The sequence below is a fragment of the Cutaneotrichosporon oleaginosum genome (genome assembly GCF_008065305.1).
Source record: "Cutaneotrichosporon oleaginosum strain ATCC 20508 chromosome Unknown ATCC20508_contig01, whole genome shotgun sequence".
Taxonomy (NCBI): domain Eukaryota; kingdom Fungi; phylum Basidiomycota; class Tremellomycetes; order Trichosporonales; family Trichosporonaceae; genus Cutaneotrichosporon; species Cutaneotrichosporon oleaginosum.
The window spans coordinates 305,972-325,503 of record NW_027072170.1 but is presented as its reverse complement, the minus strand read 5'-3'; the positions used below and the strand labels follow the sequence as shown (position 1 = coordinate 325,503).

General features: G+C 60.6%; 9 protein-coding genes across 9 annotated transcripts; 4 read left to right on the top strand and 5 right to left on the bottom strand.

The window, feature by feature from the left end:
- Positions 1-1,761: 1,761 nt before the first annotated feature.
- COLE_00147 (uncharacterized protein) lies at positions 1,762-2,739 on the top strand (the record flags this gene model as incomplete). The annotated part of the gene is made up of 5 exons (XM_018427448.2): positions 1,762-1,788; positions 1,822-1,878; positions 1,963-2,249; positions 2,296-2,379; positions 2,412-2,739. The coding sequence occupies 5 exons, from the start codon at positions 1,762-1,764 to the stop codon at positions 2,737-2,739; spliced, it is 783 nt and encodes a 260-aa protein (XP_018281022.1).
- A 284-nt stretch (positions 2,740-3,023) lies between these two features.
- COLE_00146 (uncharacterized protein) lies at positions 3,024-3,671 on the top strand (the record flags this gene model as incomplete). The annotated part of the gene is made up of 1 exon (XM_018422363.2): positions 3,024-3,671. The coding sequence occupies one exon, from the start codon at positions 3,024-3,026 to the stop codon at positions 3,669-3,671; it is 648 nt and encodes a 215-aa protein (XP_018281023.1).
- A 1,458-nt stretch (positions 3,672-5,129) lies between these two features.
- COLE_00145 (uncharacterized protein) lies at positions 5,130-5,918 on the top strand (the record flags this gene model as incomplete). The annotated part of the gene is made up of 3 exons (XM_065626061.1): positions 5,130-5,234; positions 5,415-5,495; positions 5,640-5,918. The coding sequence occupies 3 exons, from the start codon at positions 5,130-5,132 to the stop codon at positions 5,916-5,918; spliced, it is 465 nt and encodes a 154-aa protein (XP_065482555.1).
- Positions 5,919-6,109: 191 nt separating this feature from the next.
- COLE_00144 (uncharacterized protein) lies at positions 6,110-8,005 on the bottom strand (the record flags this gene model as incomplete). Its single annotated transcript, XM_018426450.2, has 4 exons — positions 6,110-6,963; positions 7,095-7,312; positions 7,813-7,902; positions 7,935-8,005. The coding sequence occupies 4 exons, from the start codon at positions 8,003-8,005 to the stop codon at positions 6,110-6,112; spliced, it is 1,233 nt and encodes a 410-aa protein (XP_018281026.1).
- A 287-nt stretch (positions 8,006-8,292) lies between these two features.
- Positions 8,293-9,753, bottom strand: COLE_00143 (uncharacterized protein; the record flags this gene model as incomplete). The annotated part of the gene is made up of 5 exons (XM_018422365.2): positions 8,293-8,388; positions 8,453-8,846; positions 8,879-9,156; positions 9,216-9,481; positions 9,516-9,753. The coding sequence occupies 5 exons, from the start codon at positions 9,751-9,753 to the stop codon at positions 8,293-8,295; spliced, it is 1,272 nt and encodes a 423-aa protein (XP_018281027.2).
- Positions 9,754-10,558: 805 nt separating this feature from the next.
- Positions 10,559-11,591, top strand: COLE_00142 (uncharacterized protein; the record flags this gene model as incomplete). Its single annotated transcript, XM_018425193.1, has 2 exons — positions 10,559-11,234; positions 11,296-11,591. 2 exons carry the CDS (start codon positions 10,559-10,561, stop codon positions 11,589-11,591), a joined length of 972 nt encoding a protein of 323 aa, XP_018281028.1.
- A 224-nt stretch (positions 11,592-11,815) lies between these two features.
- Positions 11,816-12,761, bottom strand: COLE_00141 (uncharacterized protein; the record flags this gene model as incomplete). The annotated part of the gene is made up of 2 exons (XM_018424941.1): positions 11,816-12,427; positions 12,546-12,761. 2 exons carry the CDS (start codon positions 12,759-12,761, stop codon positions 11,816-11,818), a joined length of 828 nt encoding a protein of 275 aa, XP_018281029.1.
- Positions 12,762-13,654: 893 nt separating this feature from the next.
- COLE_00140 (40S ribosomal protein uS2) lies at positions 13,655-14,497 on the bottom strand (the record flags this gene model as incomplete). The annotated part of the gene is made up of 1 exon (XM_018425194.1): positions 13,655-14,497. One exon carries the CDS (start codon positions 14,495-14,497, stop codon positions 13,655-13,657), a length of 843 nt encoding a protein of 280 aa, XP_018281030.1.
- A 576-nt stretch (positions 14,498-15,073) lies between these two features.
- On the bottom strand, positions 15,074-15,635 carry COLE_00139 (uncharacterized protein; the record flags this gene model as incomplete). The annotated part of the gene is made up of 2 exons (XM_018427461.2): positions 15,074-15,260; positions 15,304-15,635. 2 exons carry the CDS (start codon positions 15,633-15,635, stop codon positions 15,074-15,076), a joined length of 519 nt encoding a protein of 172 aa, XP_018281031.1.
- Between the last annotated feature and the right edge of the window lie 3,897 nt (positions 15,636-19,532).

The window sequence follows — 19,532 nt, the reverse complement described above, 5'->3', positions numbered from 1 at the left end:
TCCAGTGGGCCACATTCCACCAAACACCACTCGCATCCTGCTCGTTTCCTGTGGCTTTGGTTCTTGGAGCCCCCCCGGCAAGCACAACACAGGACCTGGTGAAAGCAAATCATTCAAACGCAGGGTAAAGTGGACGTTGTGGCGTTCAGAAGTGGAGCTCCGACGAGACCATACGACGGCAGTGTGGGCTGAGGCAACCGTGGGAGTCACAGTCTCCTGACGGCGGGCCGGACACCCGCCCGGCCCGGCGTCGCCTACACTAGACGAGCGAGCACTTGCCAAGGCTTAGTACTTTGCTTTCAACATCTCAACACGTTCAACTAACCCGAGCTGGGCCGTGCAGTACCGCGATATTCCGTCTTCTGTCAGTGAGAGTGGTGATGGCGAGAGCGCGCCGGCGGCCCGGCGAGCACAGTCAGTGTTGGAGGTCGCGCTGCTTCGGCCCTTGTCTCATGGATGCGAGTCTCGGCCCTTCTCGACACTCCAGACTGTCACGCGACTGCTCTTGCTCAGTACTCGTCATATCGGTGCGCCAACATGACTGACGAAGCTGATTCTTGTTAAGCGCGTGTGCTGAAAATGACCCCTGCATGATGAGGCACTAATACTTTCTGACGACTCCCGCTAATGAGTGGTACACCCAGTGTCATCTGTACGAAACAGCCGACGCATCCTCGGCCACTGACAGAGAGAGCCCAGCACCCGCCTCGTAACACCCGGCGTGAATCCCCCACTTCTCCACACTGGGACCCCATGACCCCGTGGGAGCACATCAAGATTGAGTCCGAGGCATTCCTCAGCGTTCGTTTATCGGCGTCTTGTGACCACAATGATCAGTGCCAGTTGGGGGGTCCGTGTTACCAGGTTCGTTTCGGAGTCAGACCCTCGGTTACTGACGGCTACGCACCGGGCATCCGGCCCGTTGGAACAATCATCACGACTGTGGCACGCCTGGCCGGGCGACACAAACGGTCTTCGTCCTCGTTTCAGGTCGCCACAGCGCACCGACATCGAGGCGCAAAGCCGCTGGGATATGCGCACACATCCGTGCGGACTTGGAATGTGCCCCACATCGTGTTCACGACATCGTACGGCGATCAAGATCTAGGCGCTGATAGGTGATCTAGGCGCTGCAGTGGGCGAGATTGTATCACATACGCACCTCTCGCGTCAGAAGAGAGTGGTTCACCTACCTGATTCGATGTTCCAAGTAAACAAGGCAAAACTGTGCAACGTCCAGGGAATCAGTATGACAAGCCCGACAGAGTAAAAGATGTTCGCAACCCACTGGATGCGCAAGGGCGGCTTCATGCCAATTCCCTCAATATCAGCCCTATGTCATTCGTGGTATTGATCGGTGATCCAGAAGGACAGCCTTGGCGTGAGGGAGTGTCACATGCTATATCTATTCATGAGCAACCAGAACTTACTGGCATGCCGGAGCTCATGCAGGAGACGCCATGCTGGACATGGATTTCTTCCACACACATCCCTGCCGTCTCCTAAAGAGTGTCTGCTGTCTTGTCGCGTTCTTGCACGATGTGGTAGGCAGCTGACAGATGCAACTGCAACCCGTGAAGGTGGAAGTTGGATCAGTGCGGAGTTCAGCGGACTAGTGCCGCGGTCGAGATCTGGTATCTTGGCCTGGCCGGATGAGCTGGGCCGCCATCGCATATCGATCCCACGGTGTGATCCTTGCCGGGCTCAGCGGTTGTGCTCGTCGGTCCGTCCCATCTCACCAACACCCTTAGCCTCACAGCGATGAGTGGTACGGAGGAGATCCTTGCCGTGAGCTAGTCACTCCCTTCACGCTTATCACAGGCGCTCAAGCTCGACGGACTGGCCGATGTCACGCGCGCCGTCCACTTCAATGGCTCTGTATGTAGGCCCTTGCTCCCTACACTCCAGCTCTGACCCTCTCTGTGAAATGGCTACCGTCCTATTGACGGAGACTGATGTTAGGTGCACCACTTAGACGCATCCTTCGTCGTCCTGGTCGGCACACCGAGTGTAGAGGCGATCGCCCACATCGCGGCTGCCAATCCGCAGACGCAGCTCGGTCTCATCGTGCCGCTCAAGGCAGGGCGGGACGAGAAGCATCGCGCTGCAGCATCTGGGGTGTTCTCCGAAGCAGCTCGCGACGTACTTGAGAACAGCAGCGCCGTCTACCTCGGGCCCAAAATAGCGTCGGCCGCCGCATTCAAAGTCATCGAGGAAGCCATGTGGGGGACGAACACCATGATCGCGAGGTAGGTCTGGTCACGTCAACCACTGACCGTGCTCCTCTGACAACAGGGAAACATACATGCTCGCAGCGAAGAATGGCGTCGATCTCAACCTGTTGTACGATGCACTCGCGAATGGTGCCGCGGGATCTCAGTGCGCATGGGGCGCGACAGCGCTGACACAAGGGCGTTCCGCGACCTGTGGCCACATCTATTGGAAGGCAACACGTTCCAAGCGGATGCGCAGCTGGCGCGAGCACACGAGGCGCTCTCCGCCGGCCTGGAGCTTGCCGGAAACGAGGTGTTTTACGCCCCTCTGATGGGGCTGGCGAAGCAGGAGGGCGTCACGCCCATGAGCGGCGTGCGGCCTGCTGTGAAGAGCAGCGTCAATCTGGAGGACATTGCGCCCGAGGAGCCGAACAAGGTCGGCTTCGTAGGACTCGGCGCAATGGGAAGGCCGATGTCTCTGGGTATGCAGCCTAGACAACAGATCATTGACAGCAGTCCTTCATAACGCCGGGCTCAACGTCGTCGGCTATGACGTCTGGCATGGCGCAAGAGAGGCATATGCTCAGGCTCAGGGCAAGGTGGCTGAGGATGTGCTTGACTGCGCCGATGAAAGCGACGTTTTCCTGCTTATCGTCGTCAATGCCGCGCAAGTCGAAGACATCCTCTTCGCGCAAGGCGCCTTGACGGGTAAGTGGCGCAGCAGAGACCAAGTCTCCCGGATCGCGGCACTTCGACGTCACTCGGGCCACACTGACACAAGTCCTCGCACAGGACGCCACTATCCTCGTCATGGCAACCGTGCCGTCGTCCGAGGTGCGCCGGCTGTCTGAGCGCATTGCCAGCATACGCCCAGACGTCTCACTTGTCGATTGCCCTGTGTCTGGGGCGACGCCGCGCGCAGCCACAGGCGACCTAATGGTCTTCTGTGGAGGGCTCGACGAATCACGGTCCAAGCGCAAGGCGTACCGCGTCCTCCGCCTCCTTTCCTCGTCGCAGGGCAACGAGCACTATCTCGTGCGCGTGCCCGGCGGCGTGGGGAGAGGATCGGCCGTCAAGCTCTCCAACCAGCACTTGGCTGGGACGCACATCTCGTGCGTCGCCGAGATCCAAGCGCTCGTGGCCAAGCTGGGCATGCCGGGACGCGCAGCGCACCGCCTGCTCATGAGCGGCCCTGGGTGGTGTTGGGTGCTCGGACACCGCGGAGTAAGCATGCTCAACGGACTCATTCGCCCTCCGACGTCTGCCGTGTCCATCTTCGTGAAGGACATGGGTATCGTCGTAGCTGAGGCTGGTGTGCTCATAGTGCGCTGCCCATTGGCGGCGCTGGTGCAGCAGCAGTACGTGTTCGCGAAGAGTCTGGGGTGGGGAAATGATGACGACTCGGGACTTGTGAGGGTGTGGAAGTTTGCAGAGATAGATGTTGCGACGCGGGAGTAGGGAGTGGACATGGACTTTGATCTTGCATGCAGCCGCGTCCTCAATTCGAGAAAGTGCAAGGTGAGCCTGCTAAACCGGCTGAAAGCAAAAGTGCCACATCTGCAGTCTCAGTGATGAATGGAAACGCCGTTATTCCCGCTGTGGCCAAACTCCATTCAGGCACCACTGTATGCTCCCCCCGGTTAGGGAAGTGTCGAGCGGTCGATGGATTCGAGGTCGTCGTCCAACTCTGGTCTCCTCCTTGTCCAGCAAAAAAACAGTCGAGATGGTGAGCACGGGCGATGCGGTGACATCGATGAGGACTGCATGCTGACCATCAGGTTCGTTACGCCTCCGCCCACCTCGTCAACTCGAACCCCGAGAAGTGTGCGTATCGCGCGTGAGGCCCGAAGATTGGGATGCTGGAGGGGAAGAGTTGGGGAGCGCAGACGACGCAGATGCAGGCGCGGGCGCAGGCGTTGGAGATGGTCTGGGAACAGGCGCTGACAGCAGTCGCCAAGGCTCGGGGCGAGTACGTGCGCGCGCACTTCAAGAACACGCGCGAGGTCGCCGCCGCCATCTCGGGCATGAAGCTCTCGAAGGCGTACGCCTACCTCGGCGACGTTCAGGAGAAGAAGCAGTGCATCCCCTTCCGCCGGTTCGACGGGTCGATGGGCCGCACTGGCCAGGCCAAGGCGTTCAAGACCACCAAGGGTCGCTGGCCCGTCAAGTCGGTTGGCTTCGTTCTCCGCCTTCTTAAGAACGCCGAGTCCAACGCCGACGCCAAGGACCTTGCCTCGGACGAGCTCTTCATCAAGAACATTGTCGTCCAGCAGGCCCCCAAGACCCGCCGCCGCACCTACCGCGCCCACGGTCGCATGTGAGTTGCGCGCGCGCCGCTCGCTCGATTGCGAAGCGCAGATCACGGAAGTTCTGAGAACATGGGCTGACGTTCAGCAACCCCTACCAGGGCCACCCCTGCCACATCGAGATCATCCTCTCGACTCCCCAGTCTGAGGTCGCGCGCTCCAAGGACCTTGACAACGTCAAGACCGGCAAGACCGTCGCCGCCATCGAGGCATGAGCAGGTTTAGCATTGGGGGACCACGCGGGGATACCGCGAGGTCGTGTATGATGGATCATATCCTTAACAGGCGGGGGCGCAGTATCGGCCAGGAGGTGCGGGAGGTGTGCGTATCAGTTTCGGGGAGCAGGCCGCGGAGAGCGAGGAGCGCCGCGGAGCAATGAGGGCGGGATGCAGACGGCCTGCCACCTCGGGTCTCGTAAGCCATCATGCAGAGTGGGGCAGCGTTGCAAGTCTTCATTTCGATTTTGTCAGGTCCGATTTAGTTCCGTCAGATCACGTGGTCGAGGCTCCGCTGTTGTGGCCCTCCACCACCGAACCTCCACTCGCGCGTTCCAATATCCCAGACCTCAGCATCGTGCACTCAGCAGCTCATACGTACCTCCGCACTTGTCATGAGCTCTACCGGACCTCCCGCCGACGCAAAGCAGGCCCAAGCCGCCGCGCTGGCTGAGCTTGAAGCGGCGCAGCGCAAGAAGCGCGCCATCGACACGACGCTGGTGAGTGTTGTGTGGTGTGGCAGTGTGAAGGGATGAGGTAGGGTTGCGCAGTGCGATGATGGGCTCAGCGGGACATCAGTCAGTTGGAGACTAGCAGTACAGCGGACCCAGGTTACGCGCCGAGCCTGCACAACCAAGAACAGCAGAGCAGAGCATCCGGCAGACGGCCGCTCACACCAGGCCAATCTCGAAGCGTCGATTTGGGCGTTCGAGGGCTCGTACCTTGAAGAGACGGCGGCGAGCGGCGGCAACATTATCAAGGTGGGTAGACGCGCCAGAGAGCGAGTGCGCGACGGACGGCGAAGCGGAGTCGCGCGGGGGCCGGTCTCGTGCAAGGGGTTGAGGGCGGCACGTACGATATGAGCTGGCGGCAGCGCGGGTAGAGCTTCCACAATCTGATACCAGGGCTTTGACAATTACCTCAAGCCGCCCGCGGCTGGCACCAAGAAGAAGATGGACGCGAGCGAGGCGGACCGCCTCTTCTCGACTAGCAGTGTTACATTCCAGCAAGTGAATGGACGGTCGCATTCCCAGCTGACAGCAGCCGCTGCCGAAGTAGTGTACAACCTGTTTGCTGGATTACAAGCTGGCTTGCACTCGCCGCCCGGCCCGGTCCACTCCCCGGACACGGTTAGTTCCTTTCCGCATCCCCCGCGCACCCTGCCGCTCCCATCTCGCTCCTGACATCTCCTGCCCGCTCGGGACACCGCCCGCCTCGTTCTCGTTGTAGTTGATTCAATGTACAGTAGTCTAGCGACGACTCTACCGAGTATACTGCTGTGCCGCGTATGGGGGTTCTGGCTGCTAGCTGCGAAGTATTAACTGATATGCAAGGCAAAAGGCAAAGGCGAAAGCGAAGGCCCAAAGTATTGTCGTTACCGGTCCTCCTGGATGTGCGGAATACCGTCCTCTTCGGGAAGCCTGATGCCCTCGGGGCGGAAAAAGATGGGTTCGAGCAGCCCGTTGAACACAAAGGTGCCATACACGAGCATGGCAAAGCCCGCAACCTGAAGCAGCGAGTAGGGCCACACGAGCATCTCCCACCCAATGGCCAGGGAGACAATCCAGATGCCGAGCGTGCGGCATGTGTCGATGGTAGAACGGGTGGTGGCGCTGACTCGAGAAGTTACACTCAGGCCGAAGAAGTTGAACGCGCCGATGCTGAGCGCAATCATCAAACTCGCCCACATTACTGGTGGGTTCTGCGTGATCTGGCGCCACCCGCGGGGAACATCAAAGTACGCGTTTTTCTTGGCGAACAGCTTGTGGAGGATTGGCATGGCGCCGAGGGTTGTGAGGCCGCCCCACATGCCCTCAAGAGAGACTGCGGCCAGAGGGTCGATCGTGTAGTGCGTCATAATCTTCTCCTCCACGACGTACTGCGAAGCAGTGAAAATCTGGGCAAAGAGAATGAGCGAGACGCCGAGCGCGACCTTGGCTGGGTCGTCGTCGGCGCGAGAAGTAGCAACCTCAATGAGGGCGTTGAAGATGTCAGTTGCGCCAGGGTCAGAGGGCATCGTCTCGCGCTTAATGAGAGTGCCCGCGAGGCCGACGAGCATGACACCGAGCGTAACGATGAGGAGCGCGGTCCACTGATACAGGTAGAGGTGACGGCGGAGGAAGATGACGGAGAGCACGCCGACCCAAAGCACGAGCGCGCCGCGCGACATCTGGTAGATGGAGACGGGGGTGAGGATAAGGCCGACGTTCATGAGGGTCGTGCCGCAGACTGGCGTCAGTGTGGTTGTCGGGGCGTAGATATCAGGAGATCAGGGGAACACAAAGTGCACGATATCGATGTCCGTGTGGGCAACGTCGATCCTTCAACTGCACAGACGTCACCCTCCCGAGTCGACTCACTGTCAAAGAAAGCAGGGAACCACATCCAGCAAACAGCCCATCCACGCATTGGGATGTGATCTATCTCCAACTCCTCCTCCTCTTCCTCCTGAGGAATTGTCCCGTAGCCAGGCGAGCGCTTGAACAGGCGGTCAAGGTAGGATGGGCGGCCCTTGCGCGCGGTCGCGAGCCAGTTCCACAGCAAAGGAATGACGCAGAGGAACTCGCCGATGAACATGCTGATGTTAGACGGATCGAGTTCGGGGCGGTGGTATGGAGGGTAGCTGAGGACTGGGGCAGGCAGTTGGGGATGGTGCAGGGTGGGGCGCATCACCGAGGAAATGAATCCGCATGCGAGCATGTCCACATGCACACAGAGTAGCATGCAGCGTTCGCAGCGACATGCAGCATGCGTGGCCGGCTTTGCCTCGTCTAGGGCGATGCAGTTCGCTTCGGTGGCGGTAGCCGGGTGGCAAAACTCCGACAACACGGGCGTTGAGCTTCGCCGCCGACGGCGACAGCGAGCACATGTCCAGACACATGCTCACGGAGAGCGATGGGACGGTGCACGCGCCCGCACGCCTCCGCCCTTCCAAAAACACGCGTCGGGCCAAACTGCGGTGGCCCGAGCGTGCCGCGTGCAAGTCTTCGTCGGCCCAGTGCGCCTTCTTCGCCCCCAGCACGCGCCCAGGATGTCACTCTGCTCCTGCTCTCCGCCCCGACAGCACAGGAGACTCACTTGAGCGTCTGGTACACGGGCTGCTCAAAGTCGACGCGCTTGCCGTGCCCGTCGCAGTTCTCGACGCAGAGCTTGTCCTGGTACTTTGTGCTGGTGTCAGCGCCGTCACGGCCAGACAGTACAGGAGCGAGTTGGCACATCCCGTGAGGAACATGCCCGCTACGAGGGTGCTGACTCCCGTGTCGGACGACATGGTGAAAGTGGTGATGGGGCGAGGGATGGGCGATGATACGAGGGGAGATGGAGGGAGACGCGCGGTGTTGAACGATCGGAGGCGACACGGGGCGCGGCGGTCGGGGGCGGGGAAGGTGACGCCACTGGAGAGGGATGACGGGATCAAATACCGCGTCTGACGCAGAATCACGGCCAAGGCACTTTGCCACCCAGGCACGCCGCTATCAGCGTTATCGCATCTTTGCCCTCGTCCGACTTTCTGCGATATAGAGATACAACGACGCGAGGCACAATAGTAGGGGCCATTCACTCAAGCGCCTCGTAAATGGCACGCTCCATCTCATCCTTGAATGCCTTCGTGGCCGGCGTGGACCCAGGAAGAATCTGCGTCGTAAAGACAGCCTGCCATTAGCCGCCGCCGCTCTTAGGGCATGCAACGATCTCTCTTCTACGTCATCAAACTCACCGCAATCCCAGACGTCTCGTCAATCCAGTACTGCGTCCCGGCTGCTCCGCCCCATCCCACACTTCCGGATAGGCGGCCATAGCCCCCACGCCGTCTCCCGTCCTTTGGTGCGTATACACCCATGCCGGTTGACCAGCTGGCTTCGCCTGGCACGAACTCCTCCCCGCCGAGCTGGAAGTCGAACATTTTGGCAATACCCGAAAGGGCGGCGTCTGGAAGCGTACCAGTGAAGAGAGAGCTGAGCGATGTGTCGGACAGCAACGTCGTCTTGGGGCGTGGTGCCCGTCCAGCCAGAGAGAGACGATGCTGCAGCAGGTGCTGCAACACCCTGATGTAGTCGGCGGAGGTGGAGTAGATCCCGCCCCCAGCAACGGGGTACTCGATGTCCTCGCGCCTAAGATTAGGGCTGGCAGGAGCCAAACTCACTTGCGGGGTAGCGTCAGAAGCGGCATCTGGTCTTTCAGTCTTTCAAACCCGCTCTCTGAGCGGAAACGGAGGGGCACAAGACGATCGGCCCACTCCGGGTTGTCGGGGTAAAACGACGAGTCTGCCATGCCAAGGGGGCGTAGGAGATGGGTTTGGAAGTATTCCTCTGTGCTGGTCCCAACGAGGGTCGGAAGAATGAGGCCGAGCCACTCGGCGCTGTTGCCATAGCTCCAGTCGGTACCTGGGGCGAAGCATAGGGGAGTGTTAACGAGGTTTTCCTTGCGTCAGAAGTGATGCAACCAGGCGTGGAAGAGGAGTGGACACAAAGCGTACTCACAATCTTGCATGAGTTGACGAATCCCGTCCCCTTCTCTGCGACCTTCTTCCAGCGAGGGATCTTGTCGCCGAACTCCATCCCGAACCCGCTCGTCTGGTTGAGCAGCTGGAGGAGCGTGACGGGCGCCTCGTTCTTCTCCAATATCGGTTTGCAATCGTCATCAAAGCCCTTGATAATATGGGATGCTGCAGCGTCTAGTGCTGGGAACTTGACCCGCATGTTGGTGTCGAGGGTCAGCTTCCCCGCGTCCACGAGTTGCAGGTAGCCTGGGGAGGTCAGCACAGATGAGGAGCAACTCGCAGATGGAAGTGAGCAGCTTGGTGGTACTCGCGAACCACATTATGTCGTCTCCCCGTACGCCACGTTCTGGGTGAAGCGGGTCAAACGGGCCCGCCTCGCACTCGAGCAAGACACCGTTGGCGTCGGCGAGGGCCAGGGTGGTAGGCGTGCCCAGCGCCTTGGATGCGGCGGTGAGGGCGGACTGGATCGTCACGAAGCCATCAAGTTTGAGACGGAGTGACTTGGGTGAGTTTGGCATGGTGAGTGGGTCAGAGTGTGAGAGGGGAGAAGCCGGGTGAAGACGATCGTTGTCGTGTTGATAATCGTCGACTGAGTCGTGCGGGATACCTGTGCGGACCGCTAGATGCCGGTCCGGGATCCGAGAATTACCCGGTACCTTTTGAAATTCGCCGGTGCGGCTTTGTGCACTCGTATGCTGCTGCATGTTGACAGCTGTCTTGCGCGCAGCCCGCAGCCGTTCAACTCATGCAGCTCAAGATGGCAAGAGCTTTCTTGCGCCGCTGTCTCTTCAAGCATTCAGCACGCCATCGGCCATCGGATTCCCCAAACGCCCTGGCAATCGGGGTGAATGATGGAGTTGCGCGGCGGTCATACGCACGTCCGTGTTAGGAGGGCGCACGATATGCGATCACCAGTGTCCGCTGTCGCCCTGCGCGCTAACACACTCCGAGCGCATTGATCGGTCGTATGGCCCTCTCAGCATCAACCATAATGCCGGCGATGGCTGCAACTTGATCTCAGACATGCATGAGCGCCATGTGCTGGCTGCCGGCCGCCGGCAACACAACCCACCGACGAGTGCCAGTCCCCATCCACGAACACAGGACGACGACGCGCTGAGCCCCTGCTTCACAACCTCATCTCTACGATCTGCCCAAAGATCCATGGACTCGTCGATCCACTCCTCCTATCGCACCCGGTGACGGAACGGTTCGTCAAGCTCCACCTGGCCATGTCCGCGTTCTCGAGGGCGCACGGAGTACTGACGACACTCATCACTTCAACTTCTCACATCTCCAAGCCCATTCTCCCATTCTTTCTACATGGTCACCATCGACGCCGGAGCGTACCCGCACATCCTGTGCGCCATCGTAGCCGCGGCGCCGCCGGCCGCCCTGCTCACGCTGCGCGCGACCTCCAAATCTCTGCGCGAGGCAGTCGACACGCGCCTGGCCTCGCACGTCCTGCTGTGGGCGGACGGCCGCGTCTCCTCCCGCCTCCTGCCCTCGGGACGCCTTCCCTTCCGCCTCGCCGACCTCGCGGACCACATCCACATCCTCGACATCCAAATGTTCGTCCCGCGGCGCCCCGGCGACTCGGGCCTGAGGGTATTGCAAGACCGCTTCCTCTGGGCGCGTTGCGACGCGAACACGCGCTGCAACTGCGGGTGGTCTAGGCTTGCCCAGCCCCGCTTCCCCCCGATGCCACACCTGCGCGCCGTCCGCCGCTGGGGCCCGCATACGTGCTGGGCGCCGGCTGTGCCGCGGCTCACGCATTTCGAGGCGTCGCACCACGCCGACACTTGGCATGTGCCGGACGACGTGGCGTGGTACATCCTTCCCACGTGGGCGGTCTCGCGCTTCAACCGCGTCGACGTGGATGCGCGCCCGCGATACGTCCTCGCTGGGACTAGGACACGCGGGCTGTTCGGCATGGTCGACGAGTGGAACGTCAAGCGGGCGGTGGATCGCGCGGACAAGGAGGACGAGGAGCGCAGCGGTAGAGAGAGCAAATCGCGAGAGGGAGTGCGGCCACGCGGGAAAATGGGGTCATGCGCAAGCGACTCGGGCGGACTACTTCGCGGCGCTGCTCGCCATGGTTTGGCTCCACGACGAGGACAAGGACGGGAAGTGGACGCTCGTCGACGTCGAGAGCTGGCCGGAGTGGGAGGGGGCGACCGGCGTCGCGGACACGATCCGCCAGCGTATCACCCGCTGCTGTGTCGCGGCACACTTGTACAAGGGGAAGAAGGCGGGGATCGAGGATAAGCTGCGCTTCATCAGCAGTGAGGAGTATGAGGAGGAGATGGGGGAGCTGGCAGCGCTCGAAGAGGATGACCATGAGTGGAAGTTTTAGCGAGGCGAGGCGATTGTACAAGGCCATGTATCGTGTGTAGGTCAGCGATTAGCAAAAGCGACATGCCCAGTCTAGGGTGACCGACGACCAGCACGCGCGTCTACCCACACTCAACAGGTGATGAGTGAACACTCACCACCCCTCTGCTCCCACGCCACTCTATACATTGCCGCTGCTACGCTACATCATGCTCCTGGTCTCAGCCCTCGCGTGGGCTTTTGCGCTCACTTCTGCTTGGCGGCCTCGATCTCGGCGTCGGCCTTCTTGACCCACTCCTTGACCTCGGCGTACGCCTCGTCCTCCTCCTGCTGCGTCAGGGCTCTGGGCGCCGTGGGCACCTGAAGGCCCTTCTGGACGGCCTCGCGCGCCTCGATCGTCGCGAGCCACTTGTGCAGCAGGGGGAAGGGGCGTGTGTCGACGCCCGCCCACCCGTGGGCGCGCGCCCAGCCGTACACGTTGATGTCGGCGATGCTGAACTTGCCGCCGACGAGCCAGCCGTTCTTGCCCTCCTTGAGCCCGTCTTCGATGACGGAGAACAGGCGCGCCGTCTCCTCCGTGTAGCGCTTGATGCCGTACGGAATCTTGAGGGGCGCGTAGCGGAAGAAGTGGTTGGCTTGGCCCTGCATCGGTCCCAGGCCGCCCTGCGCCCAGAAGATCCAGCTGAGGGCAAAGCTGCGCTCGATCGGGTCCTTGAACCACAGCTTGTACTCGGGGTCGTAGTTCTCGACGAGCCAAAGCTGGATAGACGCCGACTCGAAGACGTTGTGGCCGTTAAAGTTGTCGTCGGTGATGGCGGGGATGCGGCCGTTGGGGTTGATCTTGAGGAAGTCGGGGTGCTGGAGTCAGCGGGGATGAGGGCGTGGAATGGAGGGGGCGCCGAGGTGACTCGCCGATCATTCTGACACTTCTCGCATCGTTGGCCTCGGCCTCGGCCTCGGCCGCCGCGTTACTCACCTTCTGCTCGTTCTTCCAGATCGAGATGGCGCTGACGTCGTAGCTGAGCTTGTTCTTGGCCTCGTCCGGGTACGCGGCGCGGAGCTCCTCAAGCGTCACGCTGGCCTTGTAGCCGTTGGGCGTGCCGGCGGTCCAGAGGTGAATCTTGGGTGGGCCCTGGCCGGGGACGTTGCCAGCCTGCGAGGGGCCGAGAGCAGGAGGGTGAGGGACGGACATGTCGAGTTCTGGAAGGAACGGGTTGGAAGAGAAGAGGCGGAGTGCGAAGTTGAGGGGTGTCGAGGAGAGCGATGGGATGGAGAACGAGTAGGCTGCGGCGCGGGGAGCAGCAAGGAGAGGGAGGAGAGTGAGGGGGATGCGCATGAGGATGGAACAAGAGCATGTGGGAGACTTGGGGGGTATTTATGTGGCGACGGTCACGTCATTGGGCATGACCTCGGTGTTCCCAAGACGTGCCCGGCGGCATGAAATGCGGGTTGCCGCGTCGTCTGTCGCCCTCCCTGGAGCTTAGCAACATGACACTGGAGCATGAATCAGCCAAGGCAACCCGCGTTGCTGCGGTATGCATTCCGCTATCCATAGCATGCCCACTCATTTTCTTGTCTGATCTCACATCTCACACACACATGCTTGTTCAGCTTGTGTATGCTGCTCACTCAGCAGCCGCCTCTTTCTTTGCAGTTCTGGCGGGTTTGCCCCTGCAGCTCTCACGGCCTAAGGCATTGCTGACTCTCGGCTGTTTCCACATGGCATGGCGGTCTTTCGGACTTCTGCGCGTCAGCCAAGCGTAAAGGGCCGAGTTCGCTCCGTTGGAACGCTCGCGGCGCGTCTTTGCTTTCAGGCTGGTCACTGTGGTCACTGCGAACATGCGAGACCAACTCTGACACTCCCTAGTTAGTAGAACAACGGCGGTGCAGGCCTGGATGAATCCACTCTGAAGATGCGCTGCAAGCCTACACCACAACCACAGCCACAACCACAACCACAACCACCCCACCCCGCATCCCACGACCACAAGGAAATCAGATACCGATCACATCTCTACTCCAGTACAGATGAGGCGCATGCGACGCATCGCGAGCGCAGCTTGATACGGTGACCGACAGAGACGCTTAGGCAGCGGGCTCAGCCGACCAGTCGGCGGTGCCGGGCTCGGCCGACCAGTCAAGGCCCTCAGCGGCGGCGGGGGCGCTGGCGAACGCAGCGTCGGTCTGGGTGCCGGCAGTCCAGTCCTCAGTGGTGGCAGCGGGGGCGGCGGCAGCCTCGGCCTCGGCCTCGGCGGCGGCGGCCTTCTCAGCCTGCTCACGCTCAATCTCCTCCGGGTCACGGTAGAAGAAGAGGTCCGGGAGGACGTCCCAGCCCGAGGGACCGGTGGGGCCACGGGGAACCGAGCCCTTGAGGCGGAGGACCTCACGGCAGAGGAGGTACCACATGAGGCCGATCGAGTGACGGGCCTTGTTGTTGCAGGGGATGGCAACGTCAACAAACTTGAGGGGGGCGTCGGTGTCGCAGAAGGCGATGACGGGGATGTTGACGTAGGCGGCCTCGCGGATAGCCTGGTGGTCGACGCGGGGGTCGGTCACGACAATGATGCGGGGCTCCTTGAACGAGCGGGTGATGTAGTTGGTGAACGAACCGGGGGTGAAGCGGCCGGCGATCGCCTGGGCGCCGGTGAACGACGCGAACTTGAGGGTGGCACGGTGGCCGTAGGGGCGAGCCGAGATGACACAGATGTCGTTGGGGTTCTCGATGGCGGCGAGGATACGGGCGGCGAAGACGAGCTTCTCCCAGGTCTTGCCGACGTTGAGGACGTGGATGCCGTCGGCACGGCGCTTCCAGACGTACGACTCCATCGACTTCTCGCAGTTCTTGGTGCCGAGGTGGGCCTGGGCAGCAAGGAGGAGCTGGATGTCATCCTCGGTGGCGTTAAGCGCGGCGGGGAGCTTGTCCGACATGTTGGCTAGTTGTTTGGGGGTGGTTGGGGTTGAGTTTTAGGGAAGGCGGAGGGGGCTTGCAAACTTGAAAATGAGACCTCGAGTCGATAGACCTGATGTTAGAAATGTTGCGGAGAGAAGAGATTGAGGGCATCGGCATCACGCGCATCGACTGGTTTGTGGAGAGCAAATTTCGGGATCGGGGATAATGAGAAGACAACACCAGTCTCGGCGTGGGGAGACAGAGCTCAACGAGGCCGCTGCAGGAGCGCCCTTGCTCGCTGCCTGTCTGCTCGACGGGTGCAGCCAGCTCCTTGCTTGACTCCGCTTGCGCAACACTCGGCGCGCGAATCCGCGTGTTCGGTCCGCGGTGCCACTCTCCATCATTATCGCAAAATGCTCTTATGCGTTGTGGACGCGCTCCCTTCCGTTCCCTTCCTCTTCATCATCCCCGCTGCAGCTCTTTCCCTCTTCCCTTGCCGCCTCGTCTCGCCTCATCCTTCTCCCAGCGTCGGTTCGAGATACCGGCGTGCGCGGCGCTCTGGCAGTGTGCGATCGGCGCGGCGTGTCGAGTCCAGTGATGCGCGCGTGCCCATGTCAAGTAGACTCACCAAGGACTAGATCAATATGTCGTGGCGAGCCAGCACGAGTTTTGGATGGATACGAAGACTGTGACTGCTCACGAACTCGAAGACGGAGGGGTGAATTTGCTTCCGCCGTTTGGCATGGATGAGCGGGATCAAAACGGTAAAAGGTCACGTGATTTTGTTGCAATCGTGGGAGACTGAGAGTGAGCGACCGTGGGAAACAGCAATGATCTTGCTTACCGTGGGAAAGTTGAAGGCTGATCCGTTATCAGGAGAGGGCGATGTTGTGACGACCTCGGCTTGTGGGGTTTTTCCAATTTGCATACCGACGATCTGTGATTGGCTTTTGTCCTGGGTCGGGTTTGGATCGTCCAGGAACGAGGGGCGCAAGGAGAGGGAGGCATGATGCATGAGGCTTGGGGCGAGACGCTTCCAATACGGTAGGCCTTGTCCAGGGATACCTTGATGGAGGGTTCCTGAAGCCGGCGCACGTCCGGACTTTGCGCCCTCTGGCACACTTCTGGCTCTGGCCTTCCGCCCACACTGCCCAGCACTGCAGCACTCCGACCCATTCGCCACCCTCGCCGAGACTCCTCCAGTCGCCACCCACACTGTGGCGCCGATACTCACCACGCAACTTGACACCGCGCCGCTATCGCCCGCTGTCGCCCGCGCATCCCCCGCACATCGCTCCCGCCACTATTGTCCAGCACCCGTCATCGAGCGATTGCGACTAACTGGACCTCCCGCATGGTGAGACATGTGATGTGGTGGTTGCATCGCCACTCGGGCGGGGAGCACAGAGTTAATGAAGGGGCATACCTCGGTGGATGGTCGGCATGGTCAGCGCGGTCAGGTGATGCCGGTGGAGGAGATGGTGAGACAAACGGAACGGCGGTACGGCGGCAGAAAAGCAGGAACCTCTCTTGTTCGCTCCCACACTCTGACAAGCCCAAACGTCATGCCGACCCCGATGGATCGTTCTTGCCCGCAACTCGCATGTGCGTAGGTTGAGATCACAGGCCGCTGCTTGTCGCAAGCCGCACATGAACCATGGTTTGATCGACTTTGTTGTTTGCCGCGCCATGCCGTCTGCCTGCCCGTCTGGCCGCCTATGCTTGTTTGGTGCTTGTAGTTGCGCGCGCGCCGTGCCTTTGTTCGGGCCCAGTCCCCAGCGGACCAAAGCAAGACGAACCATTCCTACCAATCCCGCTTACGCTGTCCAACTGGATCATGCCCCGCCCAACCATCAATCTTGCATTCTTCTTGGCTCGCTTGCTCCCCCGCAAAGCGCTCTTCAGCGCTTTCACCTCTTTTGAGCACTTTCGACCTCTCACTCCAAGTGGAAGATGATATTCCCCCACCTTGATCTTGATCATGGGGGCCTCCACCACCCTAGGTGTCAGCCACACGGGTCCGCTGGTCCCTCGCCACCCAAGTTGGATCACTGCCTACAAAGTACAGTTGTATTATTTGGACCACGAGCCACAGTTACAGCATCGCTGGATTCCAGTTGATGATTGAAGAGCACGTCGTTGCAAGCAACAGGCGATAGTTGAAAGGCGCGGTCAGACGAGGAGGATTGCCTGGGAGAGTTTGGGTCATGGACTTTGCCGGTACCTTTTTTTTTTTCCACCGTAGAGCCCATACCAGCCAGCCCACCCGATCACCCTGGGAGCTGGGAGGCCTCAAGCCTCGCCGCCCCCTCCCCTTCTTTGGGTGGTGGGTGGAGGTGGATTAGCCTGGGCTAATTGGGCGAGGTCGCGATTGCTGCACTGCTGCTGCATCATCATCTCATCTCCTCGTCCTGTTCTTCTCCTCCAACATCCTCCCAACGCCACCACCACTCTTCACCACTTCCTCACCACCACTTCACTCGTCCCTCCCATCCCCCCTCCCCTGCCATCACACCTACTCCTCAAGCCCATCATAACTCGTTCAAAACGCAAAAGGCGCAAAAGGAAAACTCGCCCGTCAAGTACGCAATTGCCACCAACTAGGGCGACGGTACCGAGGTTTCGCCACCCCAACCTTAGTCCACCCAACCCAGTGGTTCATCGACGTCCACTGGCAAACCCTTCACTACTCTCACCGCTCAGCATCGTCCACGCACCACTCTTCGCAATGTTCCCATCTCTTGAAGCAGCCCGCACTCTCGGTCAGCAGTAATATTCATTAACGAAATTGCAGCTTTCCTCGACGTCGGGCCTTCACTCTGGTCATATCAACCACCTTCGAGTTTGCTGAACGAACGCTAGGCCTCCTGTTTTCCCGCCATTCTTTCTTTGGCTGCAAAATATTGGACGCACATCGTCGTTCCCCTTTCTCGTCTGGTCCTCGTCGTCTGGTCTCCTGGTCCACCGCTATCTCGCCATCGGTACTGCGTTTCAATAACTGGCCGTGTCTATTCCCCCACTCCTCAATTGCTCCCACCCACCCCACCCTACCACCGCACTCGTCTTTGCCACCCACCACAAGACCTACCCAACAACTCCTATACCACCCCGTCTACGCGGCCCCATTCACGCTGTACACACTTGAACTCGATACCGCCGGTGCTGAACTTGATTCATCGTTGGTCATCGATTCCTCCGTCACCGTCACCTTCCCCACCCACTTTTTGCCACCCCAGTTTGCTCCGAATCTTCTTACACTCCAGAGTGATCAACAGATTCCGCCCTCCACCCCACCTCCCCGCCACCGTCCTCAACTTTCTACCGTACTGGCCCACCAACCTGCGCGCTAGCAAACAGTAGTCGCAGACAGGAGCGAAGTGAACGGTCGTCACTCGAATCATAGCCATACCGACGAGCGCACTCCTTCGCTGTCCTCCCCCCTTCCATCCGACCCCGACCCCAGCTCCGAAACTCCCATCTCATCCCACCATGTCTCGCACCGCCACTCCGCCACCAACCCACTTTCCTCACAAGATTTCGTCCCCTTCTTCGCGCCATGCCAGCAAGGGAGGCAGCGCCCCGCTCCCAGTGGGGTATGGCTTCCCGACCCGGATTAAGAAGGCCAAGGACAAGTCATCCCCTCTCAAGACGTCCGCCGTTGCGCCCATGTCCGCCTCGGACGTCCTGGGTATAGACACGCCCAAAGCTAGTCCCGATCCGATGTCACGGACGCCCTTGTCGTCGGTTGTGGACGACGATGCTTCGTCTATCGCAACCTCGACGCCCTCGCTTGCCACCGATCGCTCGGTAGACTCTTTCGGAGCTACTCTTGCCACACCAGAGTCAACACCTTCCTTGTACGGTGATGCCGTCAATGTCAGTGTAGCGATGCCCCAACCAGTTGCTTCACCCCGGATGTGGGTCTCGGGTTTGAGCAAGGGTGTCGCTCGGGCCGCAAACGGTATTATGTCGACTTGGTCACGCCGCCGTGAAGGGGAGTCACCTCGTCTTACCGCGTCTTCGGCCACCGCTGCGCCTTCTGCCACTTTCTCGCAGCACCCGTCGACTGTTACCTCTACCTCCCCGTACATTGCGCCTTCGCCACACAGCCCCGCCTATGTCGTCCCATCCCCCGCCATGTCGCTCCACACGCCCATGTCACCCGTGGCGTTTGTCCTAACGCCGGCGCCCGAAGTTGCCGAGATGCTCGAGCCTCAGCCACTCCCGCCACACGCTCTTCCACCTGCCTTTGCGCATCCGCATAACATGCCGCCGGCTCTCACTTCCGAGTCTCCGAACATTGATAATCCTGCGGAGGCGCTCCGACGCTACGAATGGGCAGAAGAGCAGCGCAAACAGGTCACCGAGTTTGCTCGCTTGTGCTCGCAGTGGCCGCAGAGCAGTTACAATCTTGCCAAGTGGGGCCCCAACGGCTGCCCGCACATCCAGTACATCCCTCAGTCTTGGGCCAACCCGCGCCACGTCGTGCGCACGATGCAGCGCCAGGCTGAGCTTGAGCGAGTCATGTGCTCAGAGGACATGACCTTCTTTGCCGCCGCTCCTCGCTCGACCCGCAGCTCAACGACCGACGAGGACTCGGAGCCCAGCCTCTACTCGTTCGTGTCTTCACACTCGTCCGTAGCCACGACCGTCTCCCGTGGATCAGTCAGGGAAAGCCGGGAAGTGCAGCTCTGTGCGGCGGTATGGGCGGCGACCACCACCTCGGCCAATAGGCTCTTGTCAACCGAGGAGGCGCTCAAAGCCACGGAAGAGAAGACGGCCGCTGACCTCCACGCTGCCATGTCGTCCCCTATGGTTGATGCGTGGAGAGGCGAAGAGTCGATCGTGTCCGTCTCCTCGGCCGTATCGGTCGCCTCGGTGGTGTCCGAGGAAAGCAAGACTACGTCGGCCTGGGCCTCTATGGCCTGCTCCACTAGGTCGCTCAGCGAACTAGACCGCATGGCAGATCTTGCCACTACGGACAAGATGGACATTGATGAGCCCGAGATTTTGGCCTCGATCCCTCATGTTGGCGGTTCGCACCCCTCGCCGCCTCGGTCGCCTAGTCTGCGT